Below are 23,463 nucleotides of genomic sequence, written 5' to 3'. Positions count from 1 at the left end.
CTGTTGTTTGTATCGTTTATTTGTTTCAGTCCTGTTTGTGTCATCCTTGTTTCCTCTTTATCCAGTTGATCGTCATAGAAACAGTAGATGGCTTCCTCAGTTGGTGTTGGGTGTCGCATTGACTGAAATGCCACATTTTCCTGAGCATTCTCCCCGTAGAGAGACTTCTGGCTTTGATACATCTCTGCCCTTTGCATTCTGATGGGCAGATCTAACTGTGGCATGCTCCGTGAAAGGTTCTGCGCCTGCGTTTGGATGTTGGGTGCGGGTGACTGGGCTCGGTTGAATCTCTGCTGGGTCAGTCTGGCGGCCATTTCTTTGCTCTGCATGAGCAGTCTCTGGGTTGGGACGGCGTGCCTCATCCTGTTCATCTGAGCACCCGTCACTTCTGGTTGATTGGGCATCTTGTTAGGCTTGTGGAAGCGTGAAAAGATACGCAGCTCCTCAATGCGCTTGGCCTCTTGATCAATGAGCTCCCTCTTCTCCATGTTCCTGGCACGCCAGTCCTTGGCTGCCTTGGCCTTCATGGGGTACTGAAGTGTCTCGTCGCTCAAGGAAGTGGTGCTTGAGAAGTTAATTGCAGTACCCTCTGCTGAATCTGTGAAGGATGAATCATCGTGATAGATGTCCCTTTCACTCATTCCAGGCTTTCGCATGGCACACATCTGATTACTGTTGGGCAGTACCATGTACACGGGCAGTTGAATAGATCTTCTTCCTTGAGGGTTAAGCATCTGGTTGGACAGAGTAGACATCAGAGGTCTCACTTTCCTAAACCTGGAGGGCATTGCGGAGTTGATACACTCTTTGAGAATCTCTATATCATCATCTGAATTCCCTTCACTGTACCGCTCAGCTTGGTCGAGACAGCCTCGATCATCCCTTTCATCTCTCTGTCCATGTTGGGCATTGGGGTTGTTGTCTTGTTGCTGAAGTAGGGGAGTCAGTTTGAGCTCCACGTCCTTCTGTATGTAATGCTCATGAAGAGGTAGCGCACTCAGGCTGGAGGCACAGGAGAAGTTCTCGGTCGGTTTCTCCACAGTGAAGTAGATCATAGTGTCCAAGTCGGGAGGTAGGTTGAACCGTTCCTTGAAATCTGCGATCTCCATGAACTTCCTCAGGCTGCTCTCCCATTGGTTCCCCATCCCCATGTTCTGGGCCTCAGGGCCACCTGTCTCAGCACAGCATGGGGTTTTGCTGCGACTGGGAGGCATAGTCTGCCCAGGGCTGTCCGGGAGGTCACTTGGGCTCACAGTGCCACTAATCATCTCGCTGCAGGGATCGCTCAGGATGGAGCTGGCAATGGAGGGGGATTCAAAGCTGCCCAGAGAGCTGACAGAGCTACAGCGACTCATGACAAGGGGTGTCTCATGGATGTAATTGTCGGAGGAACTTGACGGAGTTTGGTCTTCGGGAATGATGGGGGAGACCTCCCTGAGGAAGACCTTCTCACGATGCTTGGGGATTTCAATGGGGTCAGAGGGCAGGCTGCTGATGCTGGCGCTAGTTTTCTGGTCTGTCACGAGCATCTGGCTGTCGCTTAGATCATGCAACGTCTCATCCTCTTCCTCCCTCCTCCGCAGTTCCTCGTCATCCTCCACTTCGATGATTTCAAGGGACGAGTCACTCTCAAGCTCATTCTCGCTCTGGCTCTGTCCATCCAGGGCGCCATCGCCAGAGGACAGCGAAGAGAGGGAGCTGCAGCGTGAGAAGCATATGGGTGTGTTCTCCACTGAGTATTTCTGCACAGTCTCCATCTGCCCCAGAACTGGGCTTCTGGCTGCTACGATTGGAGAAAACTTGGTTATGCTTCCACCAGTCATCACTGTAGGCACCCAGGCTTGCCTTCTCATCGCCTGGGCTGCCTGTACATTGATAGTGTTCTTGGCAACCCCAAACTTGGCAACACTTTGTATGAGTGGGATGTGCTGATAGGAGGGGGACAGCTTAATGGTGGGCATGCTCACATCGGATGATACCTTGGTTGATGTAGTCGCTGGTGTGGACAGATAAGGCTCTTCAGCTTTCTCTGTCTCGGTGCTGCTTGGCTCTGACGTCTTCACTTCAGAATCTCGCTCTGGTATTTCATTTTTATTAATCTCTGTTGTGCCTTGCAGTGAATTATTGAGGATGTCATGGTGGGCCACCTTAAGCTCAAGCTTGTCTGGCCGCTTTTGCATTTGTGGTTTGGCCGCAGTGCGCACCTGGTCCTTGCTGCCACAGTAGCCATCACTGGTGCTGCCGCTGTTGAGGCTGTCGTTGGACAGGCTGCTGTGATTGGTCTTGAGGCGCAGCAGGGCGTGGGCTCGGCTCAGTCGCTCTTTGTGTGCGAGGCTGCTGGTGTCTGAGAGCCGGCATGGAGAGCAGGACTTGGCTCTGGCCTCGTGGAGTTCGTCAGAGCCATACGGCCAGTCCACAAAGTGGTCCTCGGAGCTGAGACTGAAGCTGTCCTCTGAGGACGTGTGCATGGTAATGTCTTCCACCAGCTTGTCGATCTTTGCCACTGTGTTGGTGATCTTTTTCGCTAGCTTTTCCGCTGCCAAGGACACCTCATCGTCCGGGGGAGCGTGCTTCTTATCGTCCGTCAGGGGCAGCCCAACATCTCTCTCTGGTTCATTGTCTTTCTTCCGGGGCTGACCCTGGAGGAAGTTGGAATTGTTCAGGAACATGGATAGCATGGAGTATGTCCCTGTGTCCAGGCTGCTTGACACGTTTGGGGCCTCATCGTCGTCAAAGCAGCCAGAGTCAGAGGCATAGTCCTTCGCCAGGCTCTCAATGTGCCTCAGTGGTTTGTTAATACTTGGGTGTTTGGGACTTTGCTTTTCAATGGAGTCAAATGTCTCTGCCAAGTGTTTGGCATCCAGCTCAGCCTCAAGGGCTTTCTGCTTCCTCATGTAGAGGGAGGGCATGCAGGAGCCAGGCGATATCACGGCCGTGTCCTTGTACTTCAGCGGCCGGTTGGCGAGGAGGTTCCTTAGCGCCGCGGCGCTTCCCATGGCGATCATCTTGTGCTTGGAGTGGATGAGGTTTCTGAGCATGCTCACTGCACCCAGGTCCCACAGCAGCTCCTGGTCCTTGGGGCTGCGGGCAGAGAGGTTCCACAGGGTTCCGCACGCGTTGCTCACTATGGTCAGACTGTGGGAACGCAGATGCTGTAGAAGGGTTTGCAGACAGTTGTGGTCCCTCAGGATTTGTCTGTGGAAAGAGAGAAGAAAGTATGGTATTGTACAAGTATAGAGTATTGTGTATAGTCTTGTGACACATGGCATTACACAAACCATTGATCTTCAGCAAATAGTGCTATTCTGAAATGTACTATACTATTGTTGAGTACTATGGTAGTGTCAAATGAGATTCTGAAGTATATAGTATATTATGGAAAAAATGCAGATATTTAAATCGCAAACATATGCCAAACCAAGCCATACCTGTAATCATCTCGGGTTGCAATGAGACTGGACACGTTGCGCAGGATGCCTCCGCCGCTCTCGATGATGGCGAGGGAGTTGGTCTGACACCTGTAGGTGAGGGTGCTGACCAGGAAGCCCAGAGCGCCGTCCACGGAACAGATGGACACCTTGTTCTCCTGGCTGTGAGCCGACAGGTTCCACAGCGCGCTGAGGATGCTCTTCAGAGTGGACTCCTACAGGACGGAGCAGAGGGATGACATGTGTTGATCACTGAAGATGGTAAGTGTAGAATGGACTTAATAAGTGCCTCATCAGCACTTACTAAGTGTCCTACTTTGCTTGATACCCCTTTTATTACATTGGAGAGTAGCCAGTAAATTGACTTAGCATATGCCTATAATTTCTCAAATAATAGCATCTCATCAGCACCTTTTATAGATAGTATAGCTTAATGTATGTGCGGTTCTGTGTTTGACATGGAACATATTGTTATACACATGTTACATATCCTCTTCTCTGTGTGTACTAAAAAGGTGCTATAGGCTAACTGGTTTAACCCAATTCCAGTGAATTCTGCTAAGCTTGGCTAATAGTGTCAGACAGGGTTAGATAGGGTTAGATAGGGGTTACTCTCAGGTAGGCTAACAGTGTCAGACAGGGTTACTCTTGGGTAGGCTAAGGGTCAGACAGGGTTATATAGGGTTACTCTCAGGTTACTCTTGGGTAGGCTAAGGGTTAGCCTGTGTGTGTGTTGTGTTTACCTTTGTGGCCTGAAGCGCACACGCCATCAGTGCTGCTACGCTGCCCACATCTCTGAGCGCTCGTTTGCTGTTGATATCTGCACGCCAGGACAGGTTCCGCAGGATGCTCGACACCACCTGAGGACAGACACAACTGTTTTCTTAGCATTCTGAAAAATACATACTAATATTGGAATATCGTGTTGCAGGAGTACACTTATAAAGTGCTGTTCTGAGTCCTTTCTTCTATTTTTTACCTGATGTAATTCCTCGCTGTCTGATGCAAGCTGTGTCACAATCGCCTGAAGACTGCTCTTCTTAGTACAAAGAGTGGCCTAGAAACAGTAGAAAACATACAGTGAAACTCCATCTGCCTCTAAAATTACCCCAGCCTGAGTACATTAATTAAAACTATGCTAAATGGCACACTTAATAACTGGATCTTTTTCAGAGAAACTTTTGAACACCTAAGCTAAACCAGAGCTTATTAATAGTAAGTAATTTCAGCTTTCAATGCCAAAGTTATTCACACATACAAGGAAACTGGCTCCAGTTTATTGATGTTACTTATATAGACAATATACATATATACTTATACTTATGTATTACATACAATGTACATATATATATATACAATGTACCTGGACTACTGACAATGTCTACATATATGTCAGTATACAGTCAAGATAAAGTAAATATTATAAGAACAGAAATGCTGAAGCTTGTCTGTTTCATGACTGTGTGTTACCTTGTTGACCACGTCCCCGAAGGTGAGGTTGGTGAGGGCCATGCCAGCATAGCGTCTCAGCGCCATGTTGATGGGGTCATTCATCACCCCGTACAGCTCCTGGTCCAGGTGCACGAGCTCGGCTACCACCTGAAGACCCCCTGCATTCATATACACAAGCAGAAGCATTTGAGTATAATAATCATGACTGGAGACCAAGTCCATCTCGTGAGATCTTTTTCTCATGTGAGTATAATTATCATATCACTGGAGACCAAGTCAATCTGGTGAGATCTTTTTCTCACAAAGACAAAATGTTATTAAAACACAGGAAATTTGAGTTGTTTAAAGCCAGTCGCATTGTTTCTCTACATTCCCTTATCTCCAGTTTACCCAGCTGGAACAAACAAGCCTTTATAGCTCAATCCAGCATGTTTTTAAAATCAAAGAGTTATCCACATTTTATTTTCCATAGCTCTTCTTATGGGAATAGTGATATAAATAGCTGAAAGGGTGCATTATGAGTAGTAGCTTACTGATTTATTTATATAGCTCTTCAGCCCACGCACTTACACCTGGTGTGTCTTGAGCTTATGTGTAAAGAATTGGGAGGCATCTCTGTTCATCCCTAGTTCATGATACCGAGGTTTTACGTTGTGATTTGAGATTTGATGTTGTAATTTGAGATTTGACGTTGTGATTTGAGATTTGACGCTGAGATCTGACATTGTGATTTGACATTGTTATTTTAGATGTTCCTCTCACTCCTCCTTTGACCTTTGACCTGATTAAAGCATGACGGACGACAGATGTGCAGACGGGTGAGGATTCGGAGGGTAACTCACCGAGCTCGTTCATGGCGCGCCTGTACTCCTCATCAAAGGAGAGCTTCATCACGGCACACACGGCTTGGCAGATCTGGGGGTCCACTGGCTCTGGGATGTCTGTGTGGATCACAGAAGAAGATGAGCATGGCATTCTTGAATTTCCCCTTGGGGATCAATAAAGTATCTATCTATCAAAATCCTTTTTGAGACATGCCTTATACAGTGCCCTATACGGAGGCTTATACGGTGCCCTATAAGGTGAGGCGTTGAGACATGCCCTATACGGTGAGGCGTTGAGACATGCCCTATAAGGTGAGGCGTTGAGACATGCCCTATAAGGTGAGACATTGAGACATGCCCTATAAGGTGAGGCGTTGAGACATGCCCTATAAGGTGAGACATTGAGACATGCCCTATACAGTGAGGCATTGTCAGATAAACAATAGTGCTTACGATAGTACCTACAGTACCAAGGGTCAGAGATAAATAATATTGTGATAAATGTCATACTGTGACCAAACATATAGTGAAATAAAGTGTGTGATTACCACAGGTTTACAGGTTAGCTATTCACATACTCTATTAGACAATACAGGGACAATTATGCAAGCGATCCAGTGGCAATGCCCTGAGCTCACACTGCTAGAGTATGTATGCATGCTGTTCCACCCTTTCCCCCAGCTAAACTCTACTGAGTATACTGTACTGAGTGTAGTATACAGTATGCTGTATTTGCCGCATGCGATGCTGACCTGTGGTGCTGGTCCCTCCAGGTGAGGGAGTGGCGAGGTGGCCTTCCATCCAGTCCCAGCCGCTCTCGCAGTGCGAGCGGATCTGCTCGAGCACGTGCAGCACCCTCATCTCGCGCCTGGCCTGCCCTTCGTCCTGCTGCGAGTAGATGATGTTGTGCAGCGCGGCGCTCGCCCGTGAACGCGCCTCCCGGCTGCTCCCGCCGCCGCCTCCTCCGGCCTCCCCCGTCGCCGCGGCGCCCACCCCCTCGGGCCCGTCGTGCAGGATCTGCACCAGCAGCGGGACGCAGCCGGACTTGCGCATGGCGATGCAGCTGTCCTGCGAGCTGGACATGGCGAGCAGCGTGCGCGACATCTCCTCACGGTCCCGCGTGGCCAGCATGGACAGCAGCCAGAACACCATCTCCACCTAGTGGAGCGGAGGAAGAGGAGCGAGGGGGGAGAGAACGTCAGAGGTTAGCAGAACACCATCTCCACCTGGAGAACCCACGCACGAGGAGTGAGGGGAGAGAGAACGTCAGAGGTTAGCAGAACACCATCTCCACCTGGAGAACCCACGTACACGAGGAGTGAGGGAGAGAGAACGCCAGAGGTTAGCAGAACACCATCTCCACCTGGAGAACCCACGCACGAGGAGCGAGGGGAGAGAGAACGTCAGAGGTTAGCAGAACACCATCTCCACCTGGAGAACCCACGCACGAGGAGCGAGGGGAGAGAGAACGTCAGAGGTTAGCAGAACACCATCTCCACCTGGAGAACCCCGCCTGCAGGGGAGGGAGAGAGAACGTCAGAGGTTAGCAGAACACCATCTCCACCTGGAGAACCCACCACTCCAGGCGAGGGAGAGAGAACGCCAGAGGTTAGCAGAACACCATCTCCACCTGGAGAACCCACCACGAGGAGCGAGGGAGAGAGAACGTCAGAGGTTAGCAGAACACCATCTCCACCTGGAGAACCCACGCACGAGGAGCGAGGGGAGAGAGAAACGTCAGAGGTTAGCAGAACACCATCTCCACCTGGAGAACCCACGCACGAGGAGCGAGGGGAGAGAGAAACGTCAGAGGTTAGCAGATTTCTCTCCTCCGGTCAGACCCCTGCAGGATGACCAGGGGCACGGAGCAGCGGGCTGGTCAGGGAATTAGAATAAAAAGCTGAAAGGTCAGCGGGCTGGCCAGGGAATTAGAATAAAAAGCTGAAAGGTCTGCAGTTCTCTTGCCTGCTCAGTGACATTGACACGGGGGCTATGAGGAAGTGTTTGTGTGTGAGCATATCTGCTCTAGAGGATGAGGATGCTGCTGTTACAGATTTCTGAGGCATATGAATTATGTGTGTCAAAAAGCTACGTATGTGTGTGTGTGTGTGTGTATGTGTGTGTGTTTATGTGTGTGTGTGTGTGTGTGTGTGTGTGTGTGTGTGTGTGAGTGTATATGTGTGTGTGTGTGTGTGTGTGTACTGTATGCGTGTGTGTGTGTGTGTGTGTGTGTGTGTGTGTGTGTGTGTGTGTGTGCGCGTGTGTGTGTGTGTGTGTGTGCGTGTGTGTGTATGTGTGTGTGTGTGTGTGCTATAATTTTACCTTGCTTCCAGCCTCGCCCGGCGCCTCCTGTCCCGAGGCGTTGGACACATTCTCCATCTCTGACATGGAGGGCTTGGATGAGCAGCTGAGAGTCTGAGTCATAATAAAGGCAGAAAAGCTTGTCATTTCCTCTCCAGTCTGCAGTGAGCAAAGTATATAGTGCCCAATAGCCTCACTATAGGGATGAAGTCAATTGCAAATGTTATCTTTTACAAATTCTGCATGTATAATATAGAATCACTGACAACAAAAAATCTAGATCTCCTTTCTTTTTTACTCGCCTGTATATTTAAACATATTTGTAAAATATCTTATTTCCTTTCTTTTTTACTCGCCTGTATATTTAAACATATTTGTAAAATATCTTATTTCCTTTCTTTTTTACTCGCCTGTATATTTAAACATATTTGTAAAATATCTTATTTCCTTTCTTTTCTTTTTTTCCCTTTTTTCTTTCTTTTTCCTAGTGTGAGGCATCCAGGCTCCCCGCCATGTTCCATTTGCGTCTGACAAACCAATCGGCTCCCTCCATCTCCCTTGAGGCCCAGTCATTCCCCCTCCCCCCTTTCATCCTGTGGTCCATCGCTATGGTAACCTTTGATGCTGCCGCTGCCTTGGCTGCGATCTGATGCAGTTTCAGACAAAAGGGGCGGAGCAGCACATATGTCGCCCTGCATATCTTTATGTAGCCAAGCGAGTGTGACACGTCTAATAACAACACCAGAACACTGAGATTGCTCTCCCTGATTGTGATAAATGTGCTGCGGAAACACAAAAGGACAAAGGTGCTGTCAGCTTGTAAATTTAACATGACTCTATCAAAATGGAAATGAGTATAGGCCTATCGCCTGGCATCTGCCTAACAGTCTGCTTGATAGATTGCCAGGATTTAACAAAATGTAGGTAGAGTTGTCGACTAGATTAACAAAAACATGGATTGCAGCAACGTGATTGCAGAAACTGACGATCCAATAACACAGAGTCTGTGGAGGTTTGGTTGCTGTGCTATAGTTCCCCGAGAGGTGGTGGTGCCGTCTCCGCTGCATTACTATTCGGAGTGTGCGCTCGGTCAGAAACGCCAGAGAGCTGAGGTTTTGCCCGGCCGTAACCGGTCCACTCTAAATCTCGAGGAACCAGGCTCTCCCGGTGCCAGCCTCGCTGCGCCAGGGAGACACTGGACCCGCTGTGGGAGCAGCCAATCACAGAGGAGCTACAGTGGGCCATGTCCCCTTTTCTGCTTAGCAACACACAGAGGTAGTGTGTGACGCTGGACGGTGAGACAGCAAGGTGAATGCACGCAGTAACGAGAGAGAGAGACAGAGAGAGAGAGAGAGAGAGACAGACAGAGAGAGACAGAGAGAGAGGGAGAGAGAATGTGTGTGTGTGTGTGTGTGTGTGCAGGCTACGCACTGCAGCAGGAGGGACTGTTTGTCTCAGTCAGCTCAAAGGTGAATGATCTGGGTGCAGGAGAGCTTCAGTTGTGAAAATACCTCCAGTCCAGTCAGAAGAACTAACTCACATGTGTACTATGAGTGACTGACACGTGTGGCTTTCTGACGTGTCCTAAATGTTCACAGTGATTAATTTATGAAATGGAGCTCATCTTTTATTGAGGGTTGCATTTATTGGATTTGAAGCAGACCTGCATAAATAAAATATTCTATTTATATACTATAAAAGTCACAAGCAATCATGACTCTAACTAGACTTATGTTTTCATGTCTAAGGGATACTGCTATTTATGATATGCCATATTTTAAAAACATTTTAAAGAGAGCATAACATTTTGCAGGAATGATACAATATTTCATAGTTATGGACGTGACAATAGGGCACTGTATATTCTGCCTGAGATGCTACACGCAGACTAAACCTGCAACACCATTAATTACATTTCTGACCTGTCGCATAAAGTGTTTATGCCAACATCTTTGAGAGAAGCTTAATAATTTAGAGTTCTTATAAAACATTCATTGCAGCACATGAAAAAGTAAACTGTAAATTGTAAAAGCAGTAGAGAATCGAGGAAAATGGATGGTGATAAACAAGTTAATATCTACAGTGATACAACTGAACAGTTTATAATCCTTTTCAAAGGCCCTATTAGACTTTTCCAGTTTAGCCGTTTTCTGTAATCTTTAAATGTGTGTGGAGTCAAACTGATTGGATGTTGATTACACTGTTACAGATGATGGGGAGGAGGGGCGTTTTCAGGGTGTTGTTGAGAGGAAACAGCAGCTTGTGCTAGCCTACCTGATATAGCTTAATTGAAAAAAAATAATGTCCGCAACACTGCTTTTGACTCCCATATATTTAATGCACAACAGGCAACGTTTCGTGGGATGTGCAAGGTGGGATGTGCACACAATAACTGTTTGCTGAACGGCAGGCTAGCACAAGCTGCCATTTCCTCTCAACAACAACCCCAGGTCCACCCTGAATCAGGTAGGCTAGCACAAGCTGCCATTTCCTCTCAACAACAACCCCAGGTCCACCCTGGGTGTTGAATTAGCAGCCTTGTTAGCATACCTGCCTCTCTAAGGTGGGTGTTGAATTAGCAGCCTTGTTAGCATATCTGACTCTCTAATGTGGGTGTTGAATTAGCAGCCTTGTTAGCATACCTGACTCTCTAAGGTGGGTGTTAGCAGCCTTGTTAGCATACCTGACTCTCTAAGGTGGGTGTTAGCAGCCTTGTTAGCATACCTGACTCTCTAAGGTGGGTGTTTTCTCCAGAGGGGCGCGAGACTCATGTGCCTCCTGAAGCTCCTTCTCCAGCTGCTCCAGACGAGCGACGCGGATCTGCAGCACAGGAAGTGATGGCGATGATGACGATGATGAAGAGGAAGATGCAAGTTGCATTGTTTTGTTGCTATAACCTGAATGCTCAGCACCCAATGCTATGTCAGAGTGATTGTTGGTACTGTTCAGAAGAATGACTTAAGGACGTAGACTTATTTCATATAATGGGAAGTCTTTTTGTTGGCCAACACCGCGCTCTCCCGATTCTTCTCTTGTTTCTTTGTGGGTGCGTAATCCAGGGAACTCATAAAAAATAGCAAATGGTCGCACTCCAAAAATCTTTTTCTTTCTTTTAATCCATTTTAGCACAGGGGTTCGCGCCGATTGACAAGCGTTTACGGCCTGATGGCGGGCCGTCAGTGTGAAACGCTGGTCAATTAACCCCTGTGCTAAAATGGATTAAAAAAGAAAGAAAAAGATTTTGGAGGCCATCATTTGCTATTTTATATAATGGGAAGTGACAGACCTGAGTCCTCTGCACCATCTCGTCACTGGTGCCGAAACGCTCCTCCATAACGGAGCGCACCTGCTGGGCCTCGAACTCCAGCTGCTGCCGGATCATGTCCATCTGGATGGAGAACTAGGACCAGACACAACACACATCACACATCACACCCAGTCTATGCAACACACATCACACATCAGACATCACATCCAGTCTGTGCAACACACATCACACATTACACATCACACCCAATCTATGCAACACACATCACACATCAGACATCACACCCAGTCTGGGCAACACACACCACACATTACACATCACACATCACATCCAGTCTGGGCAACAGACACCACACATTACACATCACACATCACGTCCAGTCTGTGCAACACACAGCACATCACAACCTGCAGCCTGCACAAGATACATGTATCAACCTGTAGTTTGCACAACACATATCACAACCTGCCACCTGCACAGCTCACACAACAAACTAGTATACAATATAAAATCTAAATATACAATGCAAAATATACTGCGCACAAAATATAAATGCCTATGTTCATGCTAATATTCTTTACAACCTGCAACCTGTTCAATATATAATACAACCTGCAACCTATTTAATATATAATACAACCTATTTAATATATAATACAACCTGCAACCTATTCAATATATCATACATCCTGGGGCCTACAGAACACCCATCCCATTCCCAGTGCACCGACTGCAGGATCTACATCACAACCTGACAGTTATGGCTGATGAGCTGTTCTACAGCCCTGCAACCTGTCCCTGATGAGCTGCTCTACAGCCCTGCAACCTGCCCCCTGAAACAGCACTGCAACCTGCCCCTGATGAGCTGTTCTACAGCCCTGCAACCTGCCCCCTGATACAGCCCTGCAACCTGCCCCCTGATGCAGCACTGCAACCTGCCCCCTGATACAGCCCTGCAACCTGCCCCCTGATACAGCACTGCAACCTGCCCCCTGATGTGCTGTTCTACATCTGATCTGAGGGCAGATATGTTAGAGTGGATGGTGTCTGTGCCTTTAAGAGAGGGTGGATTGATCTGTGTTGAGGGCAGATATGTTAGAGTGGACGGTGTCTGTGCCTTTAAGAGAGGGTGGATTGATCTGAGGGCAGATATGTTAGAGTGGACGGTGTCTGTGCCTTTATAAGAGGGTGGATTGATCTGTGTTAAGGGCAGATATGTTAGAGTGGACGGTGTCTGTGCCTTTAAGAGAGGGTGGATTGATGTGTTGAGGGCAGATATGTTAGAGTGGACGGTGTCTGTGCCTTTAAGAGAGGGTGGATTGATCTGTGTTGAGGGCAGATATGTTAGAGTGGACAGTGTCTGTGCCTTTAAGAGAGGGTGGATTGATCTGTGTTGAGGGCAGATATGTTAGTGTGGACAGTGTTTGGTGAGTAGCCCATCTCTCCTGACAGATAATGTTTCAGGCTCAAGTCAAAGCTGAGAGCTGAGAGCTGAAGTTTAGCCAGATACTCAGCACAAGCAATCTGATCCTTCAGTGCTCTTGTAATCTGTGTGTGTTTATGCTACTGTGGGAAAGTATAGTATCACTTATGTGTGTGTGTTTCTCTGTGTGTGTATGTCTGTGGTTCTGTGTGTGTGTGTGTGTGTGTGTGTGTGTGTATGTGTGTGTTGTGTGTGTGTGTGTGTGTGTGTGTGTGTGTTGTGTGTATGTGTGTGCGTGTGTGTGTGTGTGTGTGTGTGTGTGTGTGTGTGTGTAGTTGCTCTTACCGTTTCAATGCGGGGCAGCTCTGCCAGTTTCTGTGAGAGGGCCTGCAGCTGAGAATAATACCAGTGGCGCTCACATTCCTCTTTCTCAATCTCACTCAGGAGCATGGCCCTGAAACACACACACACACACACACATTACAGAAACACACACACACATATCAGAAACACACACAGGACCACACGTCAACACAGCCCAATGAAACCCAAATATCACAATCACAGCCTAATATAAACCAGAAACACACTACCATACTCCGTAACACCCAAACATCATAACTAAACTCTGCAGCATCTAATAAAATACAAATATAACACCCAGCCTCTAACTCAGGACCTCACGAAAAATATAACCTAATCAAACCTGAGCAAATCAGAGTGTTGACATCCAATAAAACACACATATTACAACATAATAAATACTGCCAGTGACACCCAACAAATCTCAAACAGGACCACACATAAACCCAATGAAACCCGACATCAGACCCACATGTAAATACAGCCCAATAAAGCTAAACTTCATGAACTCCAAAGGCACTATTTTGGGTGAGACCATCAAGAAATGTCCTTGGTTTGAGTCCTAGAGGGAAAACCAGGCATGAATGCCATATGGCATACACAAAAGTAGCGAAAGCAAACGTTAATCTCTACAGTTGGCCCATGAGTCAGATCTGCTCCAAAACGAGTCTGATCTGCTCCAAAACGTTATGAGTTAGTCCTTGGCCCATGCTACACCTTTCCGGTTTCATTGAAATTATACCAGTAGCTTTAGCATTAGCTTTAGCATAATCCTGTACACAGATCGACGGACAGACAGACTTAACGACAAACCACACCAGAAACATTACCTCCTGGCAGAGGTAACAACACTGACTTACCGTCAAACCAAACTAACAGAACTACACTGTCAAAATAACAGAACTGCACCGTCAAACCATAACAGAACTGCACCGCCAAACCAAGCTAACAGAACTACACCGTCAAACAAGCTAACAGAACTACACATTAATTGAGTCAAACACTTCTAGACACATTACTAATATGTTGAGACTCCTCATAATGCACAACATTTTCATTGTGCTCCAGCTAAAGCACTACATTTTCATTCTGATCAGGTGACATCTTATTTAAACAAGTACTTGGAAATGAAATCGAATTTGGTCTGATTTCATGACAATACTCCACCCAACATATAAAATCAATCTGTGTGTGTTAATCCTCCGTACACTGCAGTCAGGTAATCCCATCAGGCAGTAGGAGCTCTCCTGGCTCCTCTCCTCCCCTGCTCTCCTCTCTCCTCCTCTCTCCTCCCTCCTCTCTTCCATCCTCTCCTCTCCTCCCTCCATCATCACCTCTCCTCTTTTCTCTTCCATCCTCTCCTCTCCTCTCCTCCATCATCAACTCTCCTCTCCTCTCTTCCTCTCCTCCATCCTCCTCTCCTCCCTCCATCCTCACCTCTCCTTGCAGAGGTCCTCCAGGTGCTGTGCCGTGACGCGGCCCTCCCCCATCAGGCCTGCTTTGGAGATGGAGCTGTCCATGAGGTGGGGGTGTATGGCTGTGCCCTCCCCAGCTACGGAGAGACTCTGGCGGGACGAGGGTCGGTGGGGGCTCCTGGCTCGGCCCTGGCTGGAGGTGGGCCGGGCCAGGCGATCCTCCCCCTCCCCAGACGCGGAGGCCAGAGACTCAGGAAGCACACGCAGGTTGTGAGGCTGGTACTTCAGCTCATAATAGTTGGTTAGGTCCATATGCAGCTCTGAAAATGAGTCAGAGGGGTTTCTTAGCTCATATGATAAGTATTTTTTTAAATTCATGTGCAGTTCTAAAGATGAGTGAGTAGGATTTTAAGGTGGTTTTGATGGTTAGTTAAGTCAGAGACTTTCTAATGTGGAGACACAGCACTCAAAAACTACTCCATAGAAATGCATGAGGCTAGTTTGTCACACCAATATGGCCGTTGTCTACACATATCCCACCCCTTCCTCGGCAAAACGTCGACATGTGTATACATTGAGCCAATCATGTGCTGTGTTGTGAGTACATTGAGCCAATCATATGGTGTGTTGTGAAGACATCGTGCCAATCATATGGTGTGTTGTGAAGACATCGTGCCAATCATGTGTTGCGATCTCGCCGCTGGAGCAAGATTGGTGTCGTTAAGCCTTGCGCACACGCATTTCTACCAAATTGTATGCCCGACGAGTGCCCAAAAAGCGTTGCCAAATGGCCGCCGAGTGGAGGGACTTGCCTAAAAGGACTTTGGTTAAGTCTATGCGCAGCTCTGAAAATAAGCCAGAGTTTTTTTTTGTTGCTCATAGTACAAGTGCAGTTTTGAAAATGAATGAAAAGCTTTTCTTTTGGATTACAATAACTGGATAAAGCCATGTGCAGCTGTGAAGATAAGTTTCACAGAATTTCATTTAAAGAGAACCTCTCTTGTGTGACCTTGAAATGACTTTGTGCCTCATTCAGGCTCAGTACAAAACACCCACTGAAAACTGCCACCATGCCTGAACTTGAAATAGTCTTTTTGTGTCGTTCAGACTCCATTAAAAGATGTCGGCATAGTCACTATGCTTCTCCTCGAGGGTGCGGCGGAAATGGGATTAGTCAGATGATGAGCAGCAGCATCGGCCGGTTTCTATTTTGATTATTTGGTGCCGCTAATGCTCAGCTCACACTGGAGCAGAAAATAACTCGTTCAGGATATTAGCGGAGCCGAGACAAGCTCTCACGCTCGACTGAGATGCATCGTGAAAAGCAAACAGTCTGATAAACAACCCAGTAAACAGGAAAAACATGCAGCAAGCAGTCTGATAAACAACCAAGTAAACAGGAAAAATATGCAGCATGGCTGAAAAAGCATTTATTGTTGTTCTGTTCGAGGCTTTGCTATTCCATTTGTATAGTTTGCCATATTTCTGAATCTGTGTTCTGAGTCATCGCGTGATAAAGGGTTTCCTCTGTGTGTGTGTGTGTGTTGGTGTGTGTGTGCGTGTGTTGGTGTGTGTGAGAGAGAGAGAGTGTGTGTGTGTGTTTGTGTGTGTGAGGGAGAAAGAGAGTGTGTGTGTGTCGATGTGTGTGTGAGAGAGAGGGTGTGTGTGTGTCTGTGTGTGTGATAGAGAAATAGAGAGTATGTGTGAGAGAGAGGGTGCGTGTGTGTGTGTGTCGGTGTGTGTGAGAGAGAGAGGGTGCCTGTGTGTGTGTGTGTGAGAGAGAGAGAGGGTGTGTGTGTGTTGGTGTGTGTGAGAGAGAGAGTGTGTGTGTGTTTGTGTGTGTGAGGGAGAGAGAGAGAGTGTGTGTGTGTGTGTCGGTGTGTGTGTGAGAGAGAGGGTGTGTGTGTGTCTGTGTGTGTGATAGAGAAATAGAGAGAGCGTGTGTGAGAGAGGGTGCGTGTGTGTGTGTGTCGGTGTGTGAGAGAGAGAGAGGGTGTGTGTGTGTTGGTGTGTGAGAGAGAGAGAGGGTGTGTGTGTGTGTGTCGGTGTGTGAAAGAGAGAGAAGGTGCGTCTGTGTGTGTGTGTATGTGTCGGTATGTAGGGTGTGTGTGTGTGTGTATACCTTTGAGCTGGTCGAGTACGTCCGTCCTCCCTGACGAGGCCAGAGTGCACGCCTCCTGCTCCAGCTTCTTCTGCAGCTGCCGTAGCACCTCCTGCAACCATCAGGAACAGGAAGCAGTCAGCATCACTGGTACCCACTCCCCCACCCCCGTAGCACCTCCTGCAACCAACAGGAACAGGAAGCAGTCAGCATCACTGGTACCCACTCCCCCACCCCCCCGTAGCACCTCCTGAACCAACAGGAACAGGAAGCAGTCAGCATCACTGGTACCCACTCCCCCCCCCATCCCCTCTCCCTCCCAGCCCCTTCATCACTGAGACTGCTCGTCAGGGATGACACAGCAAAAAACACCCACAACAAACAACCTTACAGATAAAACCACAACAAGCATCCCATCTCGCTGCTAACATTATAACACCCACTGCCTTACAACAAACACCCTCACTGCTAACATTGCAACACCCACAGCCTTACAACAAACACCCTCACTGTTAACATTGCAACACCCACAGCCTTACAACAAACACCCTCACTGTTAACATTGCAACACCCACAGCCTTACAACAAACACCCTCACTGTTAACATTGCAACACTCACACAGCCTTACAACAAGCATCCCATCTCGCTGCTAACATTACAACACTCACACAGCCTTACAACAAGCATCCCATCTCGCTGCTAACATTACAACACTCACAGCCTTACAACAAACACCTTTGTTGATACAACAGGCGCTACAGCCACTAGCGCAGCTAGCATGTAAATCCTCTCATCTGTTTGTCCTTATTTCAGATGGAATGAAATCGGATGAAATCCTGAACACTAGCCTTTTCTGCAGGCTCCATGTCGTGAAGAGGGTGTAATATTTCAGAATCGAGCAGATATTCCCAGAGGAATGCCCAACGGCATGGTGCTATGTGTTTAAAACGCCTTGGCAAGTGTGTGTGTGTGACGCAGATAACGTCGTCTCCAGCTCTCTGACCGCCAAAGAAAGAGACTGACCCCTGGAACTGGGGCTTTAGCACGAGGGATTATCCAGCTGCGCTCCCAGCTGCTGAGGACACGTGTGGCCCGCTGGCATGCTGGGATTGACAGCGCACACACACACACACACACAGAGCGACACCAATCCGCCTCAGCTTAAAGATCAAAAACACTCTGACATAAACCACTGTCAAAGCCAACATGTGGCCACAGGTCACGTTCACACACACACACACACACACACACACCTGAGATTGATAGATCTTGAGGACAGAGATGGAAACAAATCTTTCCATTCCCTCTGTTTGCGTTGAAGGACATGACATTGTAATAATAATAAAGTAAGGACTAGTGTGTTTGTAAAACTGTATTTTCGGACGATTATTTCCTTTTTTGCGATTACGATACAAGTCAGTGTAAACAGACTCAGGAGCCATATTTAGAGATTTAGAGCCATATTTAGAGAAACAGCTAAAAACTGCCACTAAGCTTTGTACAAAGGCAACAAAACATCTTCACAACACACCCTAAATCCTCAAGTCATCCACGAACGCTGAAGCAAACACACACTCCTGTGCTGTGCGTTGACGGAAAGGGGAATATCCTCACCAATCATCTTTGGGAATGTCATCACCGGGAACGTCATTCAAAAATCTAAATAGTCTGAATCCACATTTGGAGATGTGCAGCTTCCTTTTCAACCAGTGATGCAATATGTACATATCATAGTGCATTAGGAGCACTGCAGCTAAGAGAAAGTGCACGTTTTAAATCATTAGGAACACTGCAGCTAGGAGAAAGTGCACGTTTTAAATCATTAGGAACACTGCAGCTAGGAGAAAGTGCACATTTTAAATCATTAGGAACACTGCAGCTAGGAGAAAGTGCACATTTTAAATCATTAGGAACACTGCAGCTAGGAGAAAGTGCACATTTTAAATCATTAGGAACACTGCAGCTAGGAGAAAGTAACATTTTAAATCATTAGGAACACTGCAGCTAGGAGAAAGTGCACATTTTAAATCATTAGGAACACTGCAGCTAGGAGAAAGTGCACATTTTAAATCATTAGGAACACTGCAGCTAGGAGAAAGTACACGTTTTAAATAATTTCATATTGGCATGGTTCCACTGGGGCACAGATGCAGCTTTTGGGAGCTGCGTAGCTGCCTGAGAGGACGTGTGTTTGGGCAGAAACCCCCGTGGCAGCAGCAGAGAGAATGGAAGAGGGCTGATTAAAGTGGGGAGAACAGCACTCACAGCTACAGGCGCTGCCCACATCCCAGGGAAGAGGGACTCAGCAGGCACTGCCCACATCCCAGGGAAGAGGGACTCAGCAGGGAGTGACTCCTCATAATTTAACCCAATTTCCTCCCTGCCTATCACATTTACTAGGGCCAGTTTGGTGGATTTAAGAAGGGAATAAAATAGCCAAGGCCAAATTCTGCCTTGCAATAAAGCTCTGATGACGTGATGCTGCTGTAATAGCTAGCTAAGCCATCACTGATACACTGCAGCTTCCTGCAATAAATCAGTAATAATGTCTTGCAGTGTAAGGATTTCACCTGAAAATCCCCTAAGTGGGACGAGATTCATTAGAATTTGATGCTCATGGGGAGAGAGAAAGAGAGAGAGAGGGGGGGAGTAGAAACGGAGAGAGAGAGGGAAAGACAGGGACAAGAAAGAATGGAGAGAAGAGAAGAGAGGATGGAGGAGAGAGAAAGTGAGAGATAGAGAAGGGCAGTGGTTGAGAGAAAGAGAGAGATAAGATGAGGGAGAGAAAGTGAGAGATAGAGAAGGGCGGTGTTTGAGAGAAAGAGAGAGAGAGAAGAGAGGATAGAGAGAAAGTGAGAGATAGAGGGCAGTGGTTGAGAGAAAGAGAGGGAGAAGAGAGGATAGAGAGAAAGTGAGAGATAGAGAAGGGCAGTGTTTGAGAGAAAGAGAGAGAGAGAAGAGAGGATAGAGAGAAAGTGAGAGATAGAGAAGGGCAGTGGTTGAGAGAAAGAGAGAGAGAAGAGAGGATAGAGAGAAAGTGAGAGATAAGATGAGGGAGAGAAAGTGAGAGATAGAGAAGGGCAGTGGTTGAGAGAAAGAGAGAGAGAGAAGAGGATAGAGAGAAAGTGAGAGATAGAGAAGGGCAGTGGTTGAGAGAAAGAGAGAGAGAGAAGAGGATAGAGAGAAAGTGAGAGATAGAGAAGGGCAGTGGTTGAGAGAAAGAGAGAGAGAGAAGAGGATAGAGAGAAAGTGAGAGATAGAGAAGGGCGGTGTTTGAGAGAAAGAGAAGTAGGGAGAGGAAGGGGAGGAAGAGAGAAAACTGTAAAAGAAAGAGAAACAGAGGGACAAGAGAAAGAGAGAGAGAGAGAGGGATGAGTAAAGAGAGAGATCAGAGCGGTGTCTGAGAGAGGAGAGCAGTAGTGAGGTCACGTGAGCAGAGCCATCGGTCTCTCTGGACAGTGCAGGCACACGCCGTTAACAGTGTTATGGCCATTTAGAGCAACTGGGTCACCGCAGAGGGGGAGAGGGGACATCGTCAGACTCATCACTCAGTAAGACGGCAAAAGAGCCCAGGACATCCCGTAGTTCACTATATCTACCACGCCAGGGGGTAACTGAACAGACTAAGAACAAAGCCTTCATCACAGCTAAAACTAGATGCAGGAAACTCAAGCAGTTGAACGCTTCCTTTTCATTTTGTATTTATTCACATAAGGCTACAAACAGAACACTATCTCCAGGTGCATTATAGGAAATTGGGAAACCACTGAGCAAAATCTTAGAGTACTTAGAAGGGGGGTCCCATCTGCCTTAGGCAGGCTCAGTAGGGGATAGCCTGGGAAGCCATCTGTAACGTAGCATGGTTATCTTATAGCCTATTAGCGAGGTAAGCCATCTGTAAAGAAAGCATCGGCATTTTGTAGTCTATATCCTTTCATCTCCAAAATCCCCATGTTTCACCAAGCATATCAAAGGAAGGAAACTCATGCAATTGAATGCATCCACAATCTAGAAGCAGAATAATGTGTAACGTGTGTCATAATCTAGATGCAGAATAATGTGTAACGTGTGTCATAATGTAGAAGCAGAATAATGTGTAACGTGTGTCATAATCTAGATGCAGAATAATGTGTAACATGTGTAAATGTGCTAATAAATCATGTAAAATTCATCATTCATACAGATATGAATCCAGAGGTGTGAAGGGGTGTGTTTTGTCCCTGGTGAGCTGCCATACCTTCATGTCGGAAGTCTCGTTCTCCAGTTTGGACAGGTGATGGGAGTTATCCTGCAGCTCCCGGCGCAGGTGAGAGTTCTCCTTGCGGAGATCCTCTACCTGTCGCACGAGCTGGTCATACGACGCGTTCGCCATATCACACCACTGGGTCCCTGGAACACGAACACACACACACACACACACACACACACACACACACACACACACACACACATATATATATATCAACTGGATGGATGAGGCATAATATCAAAGACATGAGAGAAAGTCCCTGTTAGAGTAGGACGGTATAAGTTCAGTATGACCAATGACAGTGGGGAATGTCAGTATGATTAATGACAGTGTGGAATGTCAGTATGATCAATAACAGTGTAGAATGTCATTATGATTAATGACTGTGGAATGTCAGTATGATCAATAACAGTGTGGAATGTCAGTATAATCAATAACAGTGTGGAATGTCAGTAGTATGACCAATGACAGTGTAGAATGTCAGTATGATTAATGACAGTGTGGAATGTCAGTAGTATGACCAATGACAGTGTAGAATGTCAGTATGATTAATGACAGTGTGGAATGTCAGTATGATCAATAACAGTGTGGAATGTCAGTATGACCAATGACAGTGTGGAATGTCAGTATGATGGTATGGCCAATAACAGTGTGGAATGTCAGTATGACCAATGACAGTGTGGAATGTCAGTATGATCAATGACAGTGTGGAATGTCAGTATGATGGTATGGCCAATAACAGTGTGGAATGTCAGTATGACCAATGACAGTGTGGAATGTCAGTATGAATGTCAGTATGACCAATGACAGTGTGGAATGTCAGTATGGCCAATAACAGCGTGGAATGTCAGTATGATCAATGACAGTGTGGAATGTCAGTATGGCCAATAACAGTGTGGAATGTCAGTATGGCCAATAACAGTGTGGAATGTCAGTATGATCAATGACAGTGTGGAATGTCAGTATGACCAATGACAGTGTGGAATGTCAGTATGATGGTATGGCCAATAACAGTGTGGAATGTCAGTATGACCAAGGACAGTGTGGAATGTCAGTATGACCAATGACAGTGTGGAATGTCAGTATGATGGTATGGCCAATAACAGTGTGGAATGTCAGTATGACCAAGGACAGTGTGGAATGTCAGTATGACCAAGGACAGTGTGGAATGTCAGTATGACCAATGACAGTGTGGAATGTCTCTGTGAGATTCTGTTCTCTCACATTGTTACAGTAAACTACAGCACGAGCATTAAAACAGCCAATCAATGGAAAGGGCACCAACGAATCTAAGATTTTGTACAATTTAATAAAACCTGGGATTTAATAACATCTCTAATCAATAACCTTGTGCTGGATGTTAAATCTAATTTATAAATAATTTACGAGATCTTCTTTTATTATAACGATGAGTAGAAGTGCGGACATAGATCGGCAGCTGAGAGAGATGAAATAACGGAGAAAGTAATATCATAATATCGTTGATGAAGCGCTTTCACTGTGTTCACTAAGACGCCTGGCTTTCATCTCTCTCCCAGACTATAGAGTCCGCTCAGTGGGCTGTCAAATAGAGTTTATCTCTGTTGTGATGGATGTTTGCGCCTGGCTACACCTGAATCCACCGTTTGTATATCATTTGTATGACTGGAGAAATACAGTGAGCAAGCATCGCAGTGGAGGCAGTGTTACAGACATGCTCATGTCAATATACAGTCCTGCATTTAACATTCTTGATACTTAAACAAAACAACCATTTGCAACATCGACAGTGTCTGTATTTGATGGAGATTGTATATAGTTTACCGCATTTAATAGTAATACTAGTCTGTACTGGTCTGAAGAACAAATTTAAGAGGGTTTTTCAGACACCTTTTCAGTGGAGAACATGGGATTCAGACACCTTTACAGTGGAGGATTCAGACACCTTTTCAGTGGAGAACAGGGGATTCAGTCTCTCGTTCGCTGTGTAGTTTGTAGAATGTAACTGTGTGCTATATAATACTGTTGTAGCTGCACTGAATCCCTACGAAACAGCGGTGTTGTTGTTATATATTGTTGTTATTGTTGTTATATATATATATATATATATATATATATATATATATATATATATATATACTTATACTTGTTGATATATATATATATATATATATATATATATATATATATATATACTCTTATACTTGTTGATGTATATATATATATATAACATCAACAAGTATACACTAAATCCCTATGAAACAGCGGTGTTGTTGTGGTCAGCCAGGCTGTTGTGTTTCACCTGGAGCGAGGTTGGCAGCCACGCTCACCTAGTTTGGGGTCACCTGGGGATTCATTTCCCCCTGACTGGCCAGAGAAAAGCAGACGCAGCTTCCTACGCTTCAAACCTCAGCACTCTTTTGGTGCATAATGAGGCCAATCCATCTGTGTGCCTGTGGGTGTGGCTGTGGTTGTGTGTGTGTGTGTGTGTGTGTGTGTGTGTGCCAGGCTGCTACTTGTCACACATCATGAGACAGATTGAAATTATTCACGCCCGTATCGCCTCGTGGCTGGTGACAGCACTGAACACACTGTCTCATATACTGTACACACACACACACTGCACACACACACACACACACACACACACACACACACA

At 46.5% G+C, this 23,463-nt stretch overlaps 1 protein-coding gene across 1 annotated transcript in view; it reads right to left on the bottom strand.

The window, feature by feature from the left end:
* The window catches only part of apc2 (APC regulator of WNT signaling pathway 2), a 39,507-nt gene that overhangs the window by 4,392 nt on the left and 11,652 nt on the right, over positions 1-23,463 (bottom strand). Inside the window, 14 exon segments of the mRNA XM_048252520.1 lie at positions 3-3,195; positions 3,429-3,643; positions 4,172-4,288; positions 4,408-4,485; positions 4,899-5,038; positions 5,723-5,821; positions 6,457-6,862; positions 8,027-8,119; positions 10,730-10,825; positions 11,292-11,405; positions 13,042-13,150; positions 14,497-14,794; positions 16,597-16,687; positions 20,814-20,965. Coding sequence (XP_048108477.1) covers positions 3-3,195; positions 3,429-3,643; positions 4,172-4,288; positions 4,408-4,485; positions 4,899-5,038; positions 5,723-5,821; positions 6,457-6,862; positions 8,027-8,119; positions 10,730-10,825; positions 11,292-11,405; positions 13,042-13,150; positions 14,497-14,794; positions 16,597-16,687; positions 20,814-20,948 — 5,184 coding nt within the window. The 5' untranslated portion in view covers positions 20,949-20,965.

This window comes from Alosa alosa, chromosome 9 (assembly GCF_017589495.1).
Source record: "Alosa alosa isolate M-15738 ecotype Scorff River chromosome 9, AALO_Geno_1.1, whole genome shotgun sequence".
Classification (NCBI taxonomy): domain Eukaryota; kingdom Metazoa; phylum Chordata; class Actinopteri; order Clupeiformes; family Clupeidae; genus Alosa; species Alosa alosa.
Note: the sequence above shows the minus strand (reverse complement) of the source record. Positions and strands in the feature narration are given on the sequence as shown.